The sequence below is a fragment of the Lutjanus erythropterus genome, chromosome 20 (assembly GCF_056507025.1).
Source record: "Lutjanus erythropterus isolate fLutEry1 chromosome 20, fLutEry1.hap2, whole genome shotgun sequence".
Classification (NCBI taxonomy): domain Eukaryota; kingdom Metazoa; phylum Chordata; class Actinopteri; order Lutjaniformes; family Lutjanidae; genus Lutjanus; species Lutjanus erythropterus.
Genome location: NC_139336.1, coordinates 16,310,808 through 16,328,480, shown reverse-complemented (window position 1 = coordinate 16,328,480; position 17,673 = coordinate 16,310,808). Strand labels below are relative to the sequence as shown.

General features: G+C 39.6%; 1 protein-coding gene across 1 annotated transcript in view; it reads left to right on the top strand.

The window, feature by feature from the left end:
- The first annotated feature begins 6,772 nt into the window (after positions 1–6,772).
- sardh (sarcosine dehydrogenase) overlaps positions 6,773–17,673 on the top strand; it is a 56,928-nt gene continuing 46,027 nt past the window's right edge. The window contains exons 1-7 of the mRNA XM_084746263.1: positions 6,773–6,954; positions 7,625–7,761; positions 9,499–9,677; positions 10,684–10,863; positions 11,959–12,082; positions 13,209–13,309; positions 17,296–17,400. Coding sequence (XP_084602389.1) covers positions 6,773–6,954; positions 7,625–7,761; positions 9,499–9,677; positions 10,684–10,863; positions 11,959–12,082; positions 13,209–13,309; positions 17,296–17,400 — 1,008 coding nt within the window. The remainder of the gene's footprint in view (positions 6,955–7,624; positions 7,762–9,498; positions 9,678–10,683; positions 10,864–11,958; positions 12,083–13,208; positions 13,310–17,295; positions 17,401–17,673) is intronic.

The window sequence follows — 17,673 nt, the reverse complement described above, 5'->3', positions numbered from 1 at the left end:
GATTTTTGTTAAATAGTCCTGCTCTGATTAATTTATGAGATACTTCTAGCAGGCTTTCCATGCCCAGAGCTGGTTCCAACCTCCTCTAGAGCCTATCCCAAAGCCTATAACCAGCCTCCAGAATGCTCCAGTAGGCCCAACCAGGGCTCCCAGCCTCATAAGCCTATCCCAAAGCCCCTAAGCCTGGCATTGGCTCTCTGGCCCTAAGACAGCAAGCTCTAGTTGTCAGCTCTCAGCCACCCCAAATCCCATACCTAGCATCTAGCACATGGGCCCAGGCAGGCAGTGGAGAGCCAGTGCTGAACAAAATGTCTAACGAACATCTGGCAGGTGCAGCTGTAAGTCTGTACCCTGTAAAGGGGTGCTTAAGAGTGGGTTTACAGGTTTGACTGGTAGGCGAGGTTCCTGGCAGGGGATTAGGGGTCCTGGGTGAAGCCTCGAGGACAGAGAGCCCAGTAGAGCTTGGTGTAGGTTGGGTCACGGCTGGAGAGCCACTATTAGGGACTTTGGGTTAGGCTTATGGGGCCGAGAACCCTGCAGGGGCCTGCTGGAGCATTCAGGAGGCTGGTTATAGGCTTTGGGTATAGGCTCTGTGGTGCTGAAAGCCGGCCATGGGTTTGGAGAGCCTGCTGGAGGTATCTCATCCATTCAGAAAAACAAAGCAGGATCCATAAAAATTATGTTAATTCAGAAAAACAGCAGAATTTTCCTCTCAAGTGAATTCTTATGCTTCCATCTGTCTGTCCATCTCTCTACTTGTGCATGACTTCCATCAGGTATTTAACACAAAGTTAGATTGACCCTAATTAATATTTCCCTTAGCTTGAAAGCTGATGTACCTCATGGTTTCTAGAAGCAGTACAAGACTGTTTCATCGGTACCAGACTGTATTCAGGAAATATTTTGTTAGTGCAACTAACACATTGAATGTCTGCATAATAATTTAAGCTTCTTTAAAATGTTGTCTTAAAATTTTAAGTCATTAATAGATCAACTGAAACAACACTGACTTGTTTGACTACCTTCTGCTCTGTGGCTGTGTTTTAATAATTTTACCTTTAGCCACGGAAATTGGATTTCAAAGTCAGATTTTGTATAATATATATTCACCTCTCCCAGTTGTACTTATATTTAAACACAGCCTTTAATAGCCTTTTTGTAGCATCACTGGGATCATTAAATCTAAGAATGTGTTGACACTTTGTCTGCACAGCAGTGTTGCAATGCAAGTAACTGATGTTGTAATTCTAATGTCCCTCATGGATTTAGATTACAATGATTAGGTTACACTAAACTTGTCTTCATGAGCATTTATGGCCAAAATTCAGGTCTTCATTTTCGATTTGTTAATTTGAGTGTTGCTTTTCCATCAAATGTCTTAATTTATTTGTTGAGTCTTTCTTGATGTGGTTAGTGGACGAGTCACAACATGATGAAAAGCAAGTAATCAAAGTGCAATGGCTTTTCTGCCAAAAGCCTCTCTGTGTGTGTATCTTTGAGCAATAAATTTGTGTTCAGATGTTATAAAACCGGATGTTACGGCAACTGTGTAGTAAACTTTTCAAATGTTAATAAAAATTGTTTTTACATTTTTGTCTGAGACCAAATGTGTGTGTATATATATATATGCGTATATATGCATATTTTGTTAGCCAATAAAACAAACTTTCTGTGTACAGATGGAAACATGGAAAATGTACTATCAGATGTACTGACAAACATCCACCACAAGAGGGCGTAATATAATTATGTTCCTCAGGCAGGGATCAAGGTCCAGGAGTTGACCCATGACCCCACAAAGTCAGAAAGATCAATGAGATGGTTTGATTTGAGTAAAACTTCTGTATAGGTTACTTTGACTAAATCTTTGTTGTTGTACTTTAGTAGTTTGTTGAAATGCAGATGAGCAGGTTCCCCATATGATCCCTCCCTTCACAAGTCTGTCAGAATCCTGCATAATAACACTGTTGAACTTGCCCCTCGGGACTTTCAGGTATAATTCTGCATACCAGTAACCACTTTGTACAGATGTCATGCCAAAAATCCCTTAATTACATGCAAATCATACAGTTGTTTGTAGAACTGAAAATACCATGTATTGTTTACTGAAGTGTAATAAGTCAGTCTAGATGTTGTATAGGCCTAAGCTTTTAGGAGAAGATTAAGCATGTCATAATTAGTGTTCACAAATCAAATGTAGTGGCAATAATACTTATATTACTTATTTTCACAGGCGGTGATGAGTATTAGAACAGTCTTCTTAAGCACCAATAATGCATGTCAGGACAGAACTTGACATAAACTTTCAAGTAATTTTAAAGTCTGTTTCTTTTCTTCTTTCTGTTCATACATACTTGGCACAGACACAATGTGTATGCACTACTGTCTGCACATGCACTAATCTAACTGGTTCATGTGACCTTATTTCTCCCTGGAATGCCGTGCCACAGCCTAATCTAAATCTAACCCAGAGTGAATGAAACGTAGCCAAAGATAAGACACAACATACAGCCTATATGCATATTGTATTCCTGTTTGCACAAGCATAGAATACACACTTGCACATGTGCATGTATATAAAGGTGTGTGTCTGTGTGTGTGCACGTGCCATGCCGCACTTAATTACAAGTTCAGAAACAGTTATTTAACCACCTGAAAGGGGGTTGATGAATACAAAGTTCAAAGGCTGGTGTAGACCATTTTCTCACTTGTGCACAAGAACACACACACACACACACACACACACACACACACACACACACATTGTGCATGAGATAGAGAGACTGGCTGCTGCAGTTTCTAGATTCTGCTCAGGGCTGTATGAACTGGAGAGAACCTCCTATATCACAGGAGGAAACCTAAAGTCAGCACCTCATTGGCTGCTGCCTTGGAGGTGGGGATTCATGAGGTCAGCGTGGCTGGCAGAGAAAACTGCATGAGGCTACGGAGCATAAGGTTTCATAATGTTGAGTTACTTAGACAGCAGTGATGAGGGTTTTAAAACGTCCTGCATTCTTAAACCTTCATCCCCCCACACTGCAAAATCACCAAGTATATGTATCCAAAGCCTCACACATGTACAGTACAGACTCAGAGACATACATGATGTTGTATGTTGATGTGATGTTTTACTTCTGCTTGGTTTGGCCTCTGGGCCTTGAGGACAACAACAGCTGCTACCCTGACAACCCCCCCAAACACACCCACCCACACACACACACACACACACACACACACACACACACACACACACACACACACACACACACACACACACTCTTTACATAATCTAAATAGAACAAACACCAAATCAACTGCTTCTGTGTTTGTCATTTGACAATGCTTTCATGCTGACTATGTGAGCATTTTCATAAACGATTTAAATTCTCATCTCATGTAATGTTAATTTCACCCAAATGTAAAAGAGGACAGAGAGCCAGGAAATCAAATATGTGATGGATTTGATCCTGTGCAAACTTAACCAGCAGTATCTGGTTGGTAAATCCTTGCAAACAAACCCTCAGCTAGATTATTTAAGGCACATAAAGGGCATATGATGGGTTAAGCAGGCCCACCCTGCTAAATCCTGACATCAGAATGTGGACTCAAGTCACATGACTTGAACTCGGGTCAGACTCGAAATCCAACTTAGACGACTTTAGACTGTACTTGTCAAAATCAGGACTTCCACCTGGTTTTGGATCATAACACCAATTACTTGTAACTTCACTTGAATTTGAGCCTTTTGTCTTGAAACCATTATTTATCTTCCGCCAAGCCCAAAGATTAAAAAGTATGTCATTTTAAAAGTGAGCCACGAAATCAATTAATTTCTCTTCATTTCCTGTATAAACTAACATTAACACTAGTCATTCCCAGCAAGTTGACAGTTAATTCCCCAGATCCACCTTGGTTGAACCAATCTGACAAAAGCCAGTCATGTAGCAGGAGAGAACCATGAAGAACTAACTAACTACATGACTGAGTGCCAGTTGAAAAAAATGATACCAACGATAATTTATTTAGCTTACAAAAAGTACGAAATGGTACACAAAAAACTAATTGCAGTATACAAAATGCATGGCTCAAAAATTACAGACCCATCAACTTCAAACTATAGAAAGGTTAAATTATGGGTAATATTAACATAGTTTGCAAGGTAATTCTTAGTTAATGTTAGCTTACCAGCTAAGTAACCTACTTTGCTAGCTAGCGAACATTTGTTAAATAAGTGAGACTGGAAACTCACTGTTAGGCTATGATGTGTGTATGGGACTCGAAACCCAAAGTATAGGACTTGGGACTTTATATGAGACTTGTCTGTCTGTCTGTCTGACTTAGATACTTAGTTAATTGTGACACAAGTAACAATGACTTGGTCCCGCCTATGGCTGACACTGGACTTTTCTCATCTTGTTACTCCATTAAAGCAGAGGTTCTAATTTTGTTACAATTTTCATTTTCTTCAGCAATTTTACATAGCCTATTTTGTATGCTTCTTCTTTATGTGAAAAAGCAATGTATTTGAAATGTATAATTTAAAATTTTAATTTGTTAGAAATGTATATTTTAAATTTTATATTTAAAAATGAAAATATTACTTGCTGATCCACCGTTTACATAATAAACGACTTAGAGGAGCATGGCCTGCTGCTGCAGCAGTGTGAAATGTGCTCGATGTGTGTAGGCGCAGTTATTAATTTTCTGTGTCCTTATTTGACTGACTTAAAATCTGGGTAGGTGCCAAACTCAATCGACTGTACAGCATGCTTGAGTGACTCTGAGGGAGGGGCGGGGTCAACATAGGAACCACAACTGCAGTCAAAGCTCACATAACCTGACAGCAACTGAGCCGCCGCTCCCGGGCTACACTTTTAAACCGCCTCCTCTCTCTGGGACCCTCAGCTATTCGGCCATTTTTCGCCCCTTTTCAGCTGTTTTCATCTCCTTACGTCTTGCACCGACTGTATTTTCCGTGACAGTCCGTTACAGCGGCACCGACTGTAAGTGTGCATCTGGGAACCTCATATCTCCGTTGTAACAGAGTTACTGTGTGCTTGAACTTGCAGCAGGTTTGGTAACGTTAAGTACTCGGTGCTTGTTTGTGTGAGAGATCACATGCAGCGTTTATGCCACGTTACCGTGTCACCGCTCGCAGCTGCTCAGGCTGCTTTTGTTATTTTTGGGATGTGACGCTTAGCTGTAGTATATGCAGTCTGCTCAATTTGTATTTTGTGACGTGCACGTAGATGTGAGTGTTATCAATTAAATCAACGCTGGCTTCAAATGCTGTGAAAAGTTTGCGGTGCACATGAAGTGTAGAACCGAGCGGTGCATGCTGTTACTGCACTTGAGCAGCCAGTTTACACACATTTTCCCCCCCAAATCCTCCTCCTCACCATCAGGCTGTTTGAGGGTTGTATAAGTGTGAAGTACAGCAAGGCCAGTTGATGAATGAGCACTTGAGTACAGACGGATAAAGTCTGCAGATGGTCAGCTGACCATGCATGTCACCCTAAACCTGTTTCTCTTCATGTTAAAATAAATGCGGACATATTACAACTCATTAGTGTCAGCCTGGTGCATTTTACTGTCCTGTCACATACCAGCTGATGAATCATTAGTATAATATTAGGGTAGATTACTGTTGGAACTGATGGTCTTGATCTTGGCCTGCTCTGAACTGAACCCTCTGCTAACACAAGCCATACTGCTGAAAAGCCATATAGCCTTAAGAGACAGACATTACTGTCATTCATTGACTATTTTGGTGATAATGCAACACTGTGAACTTTGATCACAATAGACGATTTTTGTTCTCAGTTTGGTTCAGGTTGCAGCCAGCTGCAGACTTTCAACATTGGTGGTAGAGATGTAGGACACCAATCAAAACAGCTGTTTGCTCACTGAAACTGAGTTTTGCATGCAAAACTGACCAAGATAACAGAATTCTAATGCTCAAAATCTGTAGCTCTTCCTGCATCCAGCTGTTACAGCTTGGATTTCTAGTCTAGTTTCTGTCTCCAGGTATCCAAGGAGGGTGTAGATGAGTATTTTTTTCATCTAATGCCGTAGACATATTACATGTAGAGGCTGCATTGGCCTTTGGATCATAAATCAATGTCACCACTACACTGGTCCTGTCCAGACTGGCCTGTGAACAAATACAAGTAAACATGGAGCTGCGTTTTTTTTCTTCATAAAAATGTTACATTTCTCAATGGATTTCAATCTGTCATTTTTATATTAGAAGGGTTTCTGATCTATGTGGAGTAGACTAAATTAGAAAAACAACCCTTTTGTCCTACTCGGTGTCAAACCTGTGAATATAACGAGTCATTGAAATGTGTTGAGAAAAGTAGTTATGGTGCTTTATACCCAGAAAAACAAGCTCCTCCATTTACATGTACTTGTTAACGGACCAGTCTTGACAGGACCACTATGGTGGTGATGCTGATGTATTGCAGCGATGAGATGCAGCGATCAATGCGATGTCTACGTATGTACTGTATGTCCATGCCTGTAGCCTGTGCCGTGAACACTGACTGGACATCCATATGAAAAGTGACACATTTTCTGTTTATATTCTCTGTAATAAGTATTAGTTAAAAGATAAATAAGGTCCATCTGTGTCCTCTAAGATACTTATTAACATTAGTATTAACATCATTACATATTAATATGATGATATAAGTGTAAATATTAGCATCTTAGCATATTAGCTGCTAAAAGCATAATTAACTGTTGTGTCCTCTGACTGTCCACAGGGGCCATGGCCTTTCTGGGCAGTGCAGTTCGACGGGTAGTGTCAGCAGTGCGGCCTCCCCTCTCTCCCTTGTGCCGGACATCTGCTCGGTCCTACAGCTCAGAGCCCACCACAGAAAAAAGTGTTCCCTACGAGAAGACGCTCAAACAGGATGGGGCCTCCTCTGGACCGACTAAAACTTTACCCAGGTTAGCTCAGTGGACGTATGGACAGTGTTTACCCTATTATGTGCTGTAAAAGTGAATGTTGACTAGCAATAGTTTTTGCAATTTAAGATCAGCTTCTGCCTGAATTCTTGCATCACAATATGATGATTTAGGATGAAGAATACACACATAGCTGGGTAGGTTGAAGGTGCGCTGCACAAACCATTAGTCCACTGCACAAACCTTCCACCCACCCAACACTTATTGACCAGTTTATGGGGGAATAATGATCATGATGACTTGATGAAGACCTGAACAGATTGTAGAAGCTCTGTGGACCAATCAGGTCTGGAATAGGTCTGAAAACAACATTTGATTGTCAGTGTAGTAAAACAAACATAATTTTGGAATGATATGATCTAAGGATATAAGAAGTAATATCATTCATCTACTCAATATTAAAAAATGTAAACAAGTTTCTTTAAAAGCCTGAAAAAAGCTTTAAAGTTACAGTGATTTATTCCTTCCAGTCTCTGTACAAAGCTAAACTAACAGGCTGCAGCCTCATATTTAGTGCGCACATATGAAAGCTGTATCAATCTTCTCATTAAATTTGTCAGCAAGGAAAATAATTAAACATGTTCTCCATAAGGCCTCGTCCTTTGAAAGTCACATTTTCAGCTCACCTGTAGTAATCTGCTACCTGTCTCAGGTCGGCGGATGTCGTGGTGATTGGAGGAGGCAGCCTGGGCTGTCAGACCGTCTACCACCTGGCTAAAATGGGGATGACCAACGTGGTTTTGCTGGAGAGAGACAGACTGACTGCTGGCACCACCTGGCACACTGCAGGTAAAGAACTGTAAGAATATGGACAGCTGTGAGGAGTGTGTATGTACCTGAGATCATGCATGCTGAAATGTAACATCCAAATATTTGCGTACTATTTTTAGATTTAAAAAAAAGTGACATACATATTAATGAACATTTCCATGTAAATATGTTTGAGATTGTAGCCAAGGCTTATTTCCATCTCTAGTCCCATTAGCAGGTTGGTGTTCACAGGAAAAAAGGTAACAATAAGAGAAATATTAATATAGAAAGAGATTAGAAAAGAAAGGGGAAAAAAAAGAAATTGATCAAAGAAAACAAACAAGGCAATGAAATAAAAGGCAATAAAATTGTTCATTACAGACCAGATTCATTCCACAGTGATAAAAGTTTGTCAAATATTAAAGTGCAAGGTGCTAAAGTGCTACAGGTGCCAGTTAAAGTGCTAAGTGCTGATGTTATTGCATACTGCCTGATTTCATATGATCTCAAAGTGCTTAGTGGATTGCATGCTGCCCTGTTGCACATGTTGGTGTTATTCACATTTGAAGCTTGTATCACTTTAATCTTGAACTTGTACTGGGTTTGGTTAAGAAAGCAGCCTGTGGTAAAGTGGTAAACTTTGCACACAGTTTTGGGTCTTCACTTCCTCAGATGGTGGGAGTAATGTTAGATGAGGCCTTTTGAGTTGGTTCTTGCTGCTAACAAGAGAGATATTGATGTGCTTTGCATGTTAGATTACCTTTCACATCTTCACGTTACACCAGGAGTTGGCATCAGCAAGGACAATACTTATTTGATTTAACTGCAGTTCTATGAGTCTGTACTTAGCTCTCTACCTGCATGTTCTTGCAGCCACAGTGAAGCACATTACTTTAAATATACTGAACCATCTATCAGAGTAATGATGGCAAAATCCATGTTGTGGCAGAATATACCACTGGTGACTGTGAATCAGCAGAACTTGAGTCCAAGATGAATATTTACAACTGAAAGCAAATAATAAGTGGGGTGCACAAAAATATAATTGTTACAACTTATTACTTATTTTTAATCGTTAAATCAGCTTTTGGAGGCAATTTAGAGTGTCCCGTTCATGGGGAATGTAGGAGGAAACTGGAGCAGCCAGAGTAAACACACGCCACCACAGCAGACAACATGTTTAGTACATGCTTTTTACCACAATGTAATATGTCTTATACTATTAGAACCATTATGTTGTAGTATTTTTATTATTCAAGGGTGCCTAACAACATCTGGCAAAGGGAATGGACTGTCAGTGAAAACGAACCTTTAGTTAACTTGGATCCATTTACATTTGATTTTATATTAATTAATATACATGGTTCCTTTTCAAATAGATAAATAAATAAAACACACAAAGCAGAAAGGTTCAGGACTGGGTGCAGAATAGAGGCTGTCACTCTATAGACAATTATATTAGCAGAATAAAATGACAAATATCGCCCTAAAAATCATCCAAAAAAGCAATGGCGATGGATTCAGCCCATCGTCGATAAACGATATATTTGTCCTCTTACCCTACTACTTCTACCAAGTGCACTATTACTGGTACTGTTTAAACCATTCACCCCTATTCTTAGTTTCTTTCCTTATCTATCAACAATATTCTTCATGTCTTGATCAGGTTCCCAGTTGTGTGTTTGTATGTTCACCTGCACATGTTCTCACACACTGCTCATGCACTCCTGTCAATAAAAGTCTGAACATCCTTCGATGTTCGCGTCTCTTCACCAGGCCTCCTATGGCAGCTCCGTCCCAGTGATGTTGAGGTGGAGCTCTTGGCCCACACCAGGAATGTCATCAGCAAAGATCTAGAGGAGGAGACGGGTCTCCACACAGGCTGGATCCAAAATGGAGGACTCTTCATAGCCTCCAACAAGCAGAGGTTGGACGAGTACAAGCGCCTCATGTCGGTAAGAATTGCTCGATTTTGGGCCATTGTGAGGAAAATATTCTAGCAATAGATGTAGGAATTTAAGGCTTATTATGGGACACAATATTTGTATACAGTGGGGCGTATTTTGTTGTAGCTAGTGTACTTTGGAGGAGTATAAAGTGTGAAACTGGTGCCTTTTCACGGTTTTCCAAGTGATGAAATACTAACATTTGAACAAGCTCATCTGAGCTTTCCCTCCGCGTTGTGTCATATTGGGAACAAATATTATGTTCTCTCAGAAATAAATGTTCTTTTCATTGTGTTATTTATTTTAGGACTGAAAAAATCAGTTAAGCAAATAACTTTGTAAAATTCATACATATTTGTGCTACAAGAACAATGTGATACAACTTTATTGTCATTATTTGCTGAAATTCAGTTCTGTTCAAGAGGTTTACACACATGACACTTTTCATAGATGTACAAAATACATCAAACATCTGGATTCAGATCTTAGTTAGTGGTTCTTTAGCCTGTTGCATTCAAATGGAGAGATATCTCCTAGTAGAGGGCAGAAGTTGATATTCTCTGTTTAACAAGTTGATATTGGTGTTTATATGTGGGTGTTGTTTGCTCAACATGATGGTGGCAAATCACCAAGAAAAAGCTTCCGTTTACCTTGATTATTTGTGTTTATAGATCAAAGTACACTTTAGACTTGATCTGACCATTAGACGATGTTAGATTGGTGGAGCCCCTGAAAAAGCAGTAAACATGCTTAGATCAGCAGTTCTCAGTTAAAAGCCAATAACTGATATGGTACTAGTGACTCCAACTCCACTGCTCCTGCAGCTGCTTCACATTAAAAAATATGTAATGTAACATAATGTTGGCTTGAAAGCTTTTACTTTGAAGCACATGCAAGAAGTGTTGTGCAAATATTTCTTGTTTGGTGTAGAATAAAGGTGATTCATCTTTAAAAGAAAAAACCCGCTCAGGCCAGATCATAACCAATCAAACATGCCTTCTCCTCTCATTTCTAGCTGGGTAAAGTTTATGGCATCGAGTCCCACGTCCTGTCACCTGCGGAGACCAAAGATCTGTATCCTTTGATGAACGTTGACGATCTGTATGGAACCTTGTATGTGCCAAAAGATGGCACCATGGACCCAGCAGGCACCTGCACCACCCTGACCAGAGCTGCATCCGCCAGGGGAGCCACGGTAATGCGAGCCAGTCTGTTGACGAATGGTTTTCTTGTTGAATGAGCAGCATACACAGTGTTTTTTTTTTCTGCTCATGGAGATACATCATAAATATGTACATCCATTGTAATTTATAACTGCAGTGTAGTCAACTAAAAAGATATAAATTATTTTTTGTTAGTTTGGTAATGCACTCTGTGAAGGCCATCTATAGCACATGATGGTGTGGCATTCACATAATGCTTTCTGATGCACTGTATCATAAAACATTATAATGTGACTTATGAATTATAAGTTTAAGTATCTTGTGGATGCTCTAGTTATTAACTAACTAACTGTCGTAATGTCAAATAGTATGCTATAATAGTCCATACAGTATCATAGGCTATCGTTGTATGTGTTAAGTCAAGTGAAGTACATATGGATGCATCACTAATAATGCAAATTTTCTGTGTGTGTCACAACTCTGTGCTGTGTAAAAATAGCACCCTTATCTGGACAAGAGAAACCAGTGTAGATAACCCGTTCATAACCTTTTGTACAGCTGAACATTAATTGCTGTTTTAAACAAACTACATCTTGAATAGCAATGAGTAAATGAACACACAACACCATACTTTTTAAACTCATGTATAGCTCATGTAACAACTGCATATTAATGTTAGTCAGTGCCTTTTGGGTTATACAATTCTAACCATAGGTTTTAGTCTGAACTAACTGAGACTGCACAGCTGCTGGACAGCAGGCTAAACTCAGGCTGTCGGATCCAACAATACTGGCCAAAAGTAAGAAGAGATTAATAATCAACAATGTCACATGGGCAGCACTCTAAAACTGTGTGATCGTGGCAAACTGTATGCTCTGCACTGTTTGTTTTGCTTTGATTGATGTTACATGTGGTACCGTGCACTTCAAGGAAACAGGCCACAGTAGATAACACTTGCAAATCTTTTCACAGAGTCAGTGTGCAGATATTAAAACAGCTGTGATGTTGTACTGTTGATTTACTTAACAACCTCTCAGTACATTACATGTAGGGATGTAATGAAGCAGAGCATGTACATTATCTGTGTCTTACATGTAGATAACCCCACGCTGTCCTCTGTAAATCAGGTGATCGAGAACTGCCCTGTGACTGGTATCCAGGTGCGGGCAGATGACTTGGGTATAAAGAGAGTGAAGGCAGTGGAGACTCCTCATGGGACCATTGAGACACCTTGTGTGGTGAACTGTGCAGGTGAGATTCAGCTCAAAGACAACAAAACCACAAGTTGAAAATATTTTTGTTCAGTTGATATAAAATATACATTGTGCTGTGCACATTCTTTATGTAACTATAGATAGGAGCTTCTCCCTGCTGATGCAAATATACCATGGTTGATCCTCAGTGGAAACGGGTCTGAACCCAGAAGCACAACTGAGAGACCAGCAGGATAAAAGTAAACGTTCACATTTACTCATAGTGAGGAACAAGCAAAAGTCAAAGCCTGGCAGGCAGAGAGGAACAGGCAAACTTATCCAAATACAGTAGTTAAGGTTGGGGAGCAGAAGTCCAGTAGGCGGGAAGGAAGGCTGAAACACAATAGACGTGTCCCAGTAAGCTGTACACAGCTATTGAGCAAGTGAGAACAGGTGTGCCAGTAGGCGGAGAAGGTCGGGTCATGGTGAATGGCGGGAACCCGGGTTTCTGCAGGGCAGGAGGGAAATACAAGCTACTGCTTTCATGTGCTCCTCCTCAGATGGTTCTGTTTCCCAAGTTTGGCAGTTGTTCTTCTGACTTTGTTGTGTTTATGAAATTTTAAACTGTGATGTGGCAACATTAGTAGTAGGTTCCTTTACACTGCTTGCTTTACTTGTTATGAGAGTTAATGCTAATATATAACATTTCAAACTAATCTAGGTCACCATGTGGACAGTTACAACCTAATACCATATTACAAAATACATGTTTGCAAAAAATTGATATAAAATATGTGAATAAATAAGAAGGTGATATCATTTACTTTTGTCCACCATGTTTCTGCTCATACGTCAGCAGACAACAACTCAGCAAGTTGTGAAACAAAATTTTCCCCCTGATTAGAAACTGCTTTTTAATATTATCCTGATATCACAGGACTGCAGAATAATTACAGAGCAGGGGAGCCAAGCAGGCAAGAGAATGTAAAACTAGATGCTGGCTGGCGTTCTAACATGTGAGATTGCTAAGTACAGTTGCAAAGAGGTTTGATACTTAATGCAAAATAAACAATTCAGTACAATTTTACAGCTTATTTCTTTGGCCAAATTGCTAAATAGTAAAATAAATAATAATAAATCCATCCAGAATGTCGTGACATTTTGTCTGTGTGTGTTATATGCAGGTGTATGGGCCACCAAACTGGGGCAAATGGCCGGCGTCAAGGTGCCTCTTATCGCAATGCATCATGCCTATGTGGTGACAGAGAGAATTGAAGGCATACAGGTAGGACCTCCACCTGTCATATCTGAACAGCTTGACTGTGGTTCATGATGTGTCATACTAAAAATACAATAACACTTTAGAGCTTCGTATCCGGAAAGAAAATGGTGGCCTACGCGGCAAAGCTGTGTCTCAAAAGTCTTTTTATTGTTGACAATACAAGACACCAGAAGATCGAAGAGGCTCCTGATTATAGTGGTGCTGTTTATGTCCTTTGTTTCTGTGGCTCAGATGAAGCAAATGTGAATGAGGATGTAATATACAATATAACATAGATAATATAACCTGTATCTCATATGACTTATTTTAAATTGTTTATAAACACAATCCAACAAGTATTTATGCTACTTGTTACTTGTTGCTCTTCACCTGTTTATGTAACATATCTTTAGGGTCTATGTATGATAGTCTGTGTGAACCTTAAAATTACACACGTTTTATAGTATTATATATTTTCTGCCCTTTTTATCTGCAGAATTTTTTTAAGAAACAAATGAAAATTTCAGAGCATGTACTGAAATGTTAAAGGGATAGTTTGGATTAGAAACTGATTTAGATTTGGTTTTTTTCATGTTCCTAAAATGTGTTTTGCTGCTGACCCTGTCCACAGCAGTATATTATGTAGCTTCCTACTGGGGTACTCCTGCTGTTTTGCTAAACTAGGGGCGTGCTATCTACCATATACTGTGGGTGATGCACTGACTATGGATAAGAACCCCATATAACCACACTTTGAAGAGCCTGAAATATTAACATAGCTGCCCTTTTCACAATAAGGCTGGATAGTGGTTTAATTTTTGTGATAATATAAAACAGTGTGATGTTTCTAATAACGTGCCATAAAAAGGGCAGTGAAATCAGTCATGAGTAATGATGAAAACCTGATGATACAATGCCACTATTACCCTGCAACAATAATCGTAAGATGTCACAATTCATTAGAAAAGCTTAAAGCCTGACATTTACATTGTACATGATTTATCATGTGTTTATTCAGGCATCCTAGTAGAAAGTACTACTATAACTTAGCTTTTATTGTTCATTTAATTCTCCATGGAAATTGGGATACGGACAACCTTTTATCTGTGTGTATTAAGTCTGTATGACCAACAGGGGGCACTGTGACACTGTAGATTTCCACCACCAGGCTGTGATAGTTTTCTGTTGGACTGAGATGTGTGTGCTTGTTTGTGTAGGAGAAAAGGGGAGATTGTTTTGTTTGTATCCTTTAATGCTAATACTGTGTTTGTTGGTGCATTGTGGGGAGGCTTCTGTATGTAGATATAACGTGTGTGTGACATGGCTGCTTGTGTACATCATCCACTGAAGCTCTGTGGTTGTGTATCTTATGTATGTTATATTTAATGAATGTACACTTGCATAGCTGCACTCATCCTCTAGAGGCTGGTGGTTTTAGACGGGCTGTCAGAGCTTCACTGTGTTATGTAGTTTAAGAGCAGCTTAACCAGCATTACTGCGACATCATTTACACAGACATCAGCCCACACGCACAAAGTGACACACTCACACTCGGATGCCATCAGGAAATCTGTTCCCACCAGAGTGTGCAACTTGTCAGGTCAAACATCTCATGCTGACCACATGTCTGAGTGTGAATACATGTGTTTTCATCCTCAGAGGCTTTAAATCTAAAAAGTACCAGGCTTCCTGATAGTAACTATGCTCTTATAAATAATCATGCTAGAACCATACAGGGTTCTGTGGTTTGTTCCCATAAGAGAAGCTTTTTTGCTTCCTGGTAGAACGTTTTAAGAAGATTCCACTTGGAACTCCTTCAGATAGTTCTACCTAGAAGGGTTATACCTAGAACCATCTGTGTGAGTTTTCACCCAGAACCTGCTGTGTTCTACAGAGAACCCTTCTGTGCTGTAATAGTTCCAACCAGAATCCTCTGTGGGGATTCTGTCATGAATTCTATCCCTATTTCCACCATCTAAGGGTTCTAACAAGAGGGGGTTCTCCTGAGAAACTTTTCATATTGCAAAGGTTTTATCTAGAACTAACTCAGAACAGACTTGAGGATCTATCATGAACCTTTTTATGTCCCACTTGTTTTATCTAGAGCAGACTCAGGGCGTTCTATGGAGAACCTTTTTATGTCCCGCTTGTTTTATCTAGAACAGACTCAGGGGATTCTACAGTGAATCCTTTTATATTTATAGAATTTTATCTAGAACCCACCATGGGGGTTCTACTGAGAACACTTGTATATTATGGTATAAAGAACCCTGATGGTTGGGCGGCATGGTGGTGCAGTGGCTTGCTGGGGCAGGGCCTTTCTGTGCGGAGTTTGCATGTTCTCCCCGTGTCTGCGTGGGTTTTCTCCGGGTTCTCCGGCTTCCTCCCACAGTCCAAAGACATGCATGCTAGGTTAATTGGTGACTCTAAATTGCCTGTAGGTGTGAATGTGAGTGTGAGTGGTTGTTTGTCTATGTGTCAGCCCTGTGATGAACTGGCGACTTGTCCAGGGTGAACCCCGCCTCTCGCCCAATGTCAGCTGGGATAGGCTCCAGCAGCCCGCAACCCTTACGGAATAAGCGGTTACAGAAAATGAATGAATGAAGAACCCTGATGAACCCTTGAAGAAAGAGTTCTTCAGGGATTTCAACAATCCTTTTAAGAAATTCAAAAAGGGTTCTTAATGGAACCCTTAGTTTTACAAAGAACCCTTGACGAATCCTTTCTTCAAAAAAGGGTTCTTCAGAGGCAAATGGTTCTAGGTAGAAGCTCAGCCCTTCAGGAAGAACCCTTTTGGAACGCTTTCTTTATTTCTAAGCGTGCATGTTTTCGTGTGTGTGAGTCCGTGGCTGTGCACAGTGTGTTGAAGTCAGCGCTCAGTATTGATCACATGGAGTCTGTACTGTACACAGCACAGAGCAGAGAGGCAAAGAGCTGCTTGGCTTTTATTATATGTAGTGCGCTGTTTTCCAAATGTCACCTTGTTCACTGGTATTTTGGTTTTGTACCCAGAGAGCCAATTGACTTTCGAATGAAAAGCGCTCCTGACAGTATGAATACAAATGACACAACATACTTAAAAGTGTAACTATTCGTTAGACACTTCTACACAAATGTTTACTCTGACTGAAGGGGATGAACGCGTCTCTCTGCTGTGTTTTGAAAGAAGATTTCATGGCGTGTCAGAAGCTGACAGATCATATATAAAGAAATGCTATGGTTTGTTAAGGTATGTCATGGTATGTGCCACTGGTGCCGTAAAGATTTTTATGGTTGTTATGTTCCATATTGTATATCCTGTTCTATATGTACACCACTGTGTAAACCACTTAATACCGTATTAGAATCTGGGCGGAGTTTAGGGAAAATACATGGCAGTAGAGCGGCATCAAAATATTACTGAAATTGCAATATGGCCACGTGCAATATTCAAATCACAGAGGCTGCAATTTATTTTTATTTTTTTTGATAAAGGAAAAAATTGTGTCAAAACAGCATTACACAAACCTTGTTCTTGTAAGAAAGCATATTTGTTTGACTATTAATTTTAGCATAACTTTTGTCAACCAATCAGTTTGTTGACTGAGATGAAAGCAATTACAACTTTTAAAAATTCAAAACTTTTATAAAAATGTAAACATATAAAAACATGCTTTTTAAATTTTATTATATTTTTAGTCCATTATCTGGTGAAATACCAAGTGTTTCCTGTTACAGCTTCAAATATGCCAGCATAAACTTGGTTTTCTTTGTGTTTTGTTGCTGTGAATGAATAATTTATTTTTTAATTCTCGCTGCCAGTCAAACAAAGCAATTAATTTTTTAGATAAAGAGAGCCTTGAACAACTTATGTCTCTTTAAAAGCTAAACAATTAAATGATAAATGGAAGAAAGAAACCAAGTCATCCTCCTCTTGTTTGTGAAGATGAATCTGCCCATAATTTAATAATTAAAGTGTTTGGATTAATTAATGTTTTAAATGTTTCTGCTTTTTTCTTGACTTTCTGCAGAACATGCCAAATGTCAGGGACCATGATGCATCAGTGTACCTGCGCCTCCAAGGCGACGCCCTGTCTGTAGGTGGTTATGAATCGAACCCCATCTTCTGGGATGAGGTAAGTTTGAATATTATTTCAATTAGTAACTGTCATTCTCAGTCGATAGCTCTGAGACTTTAAACCTGAACATATTCGACATAAAATCAAATACTTCAATTAGGAAGCTGAACAAAGTTTAATTCTGTTTATATACTTCTCATTCTCGCCCTCAGTTTGACCTCATCTCTTATTTAGTCTGTTTTTCTTTCCCTTGTCATTCATTAATTGAAACTGTATTAGCTTGGAGGTCAAACTGTATTCATAATGAGACTCATAAAACTGTGTTTGTGT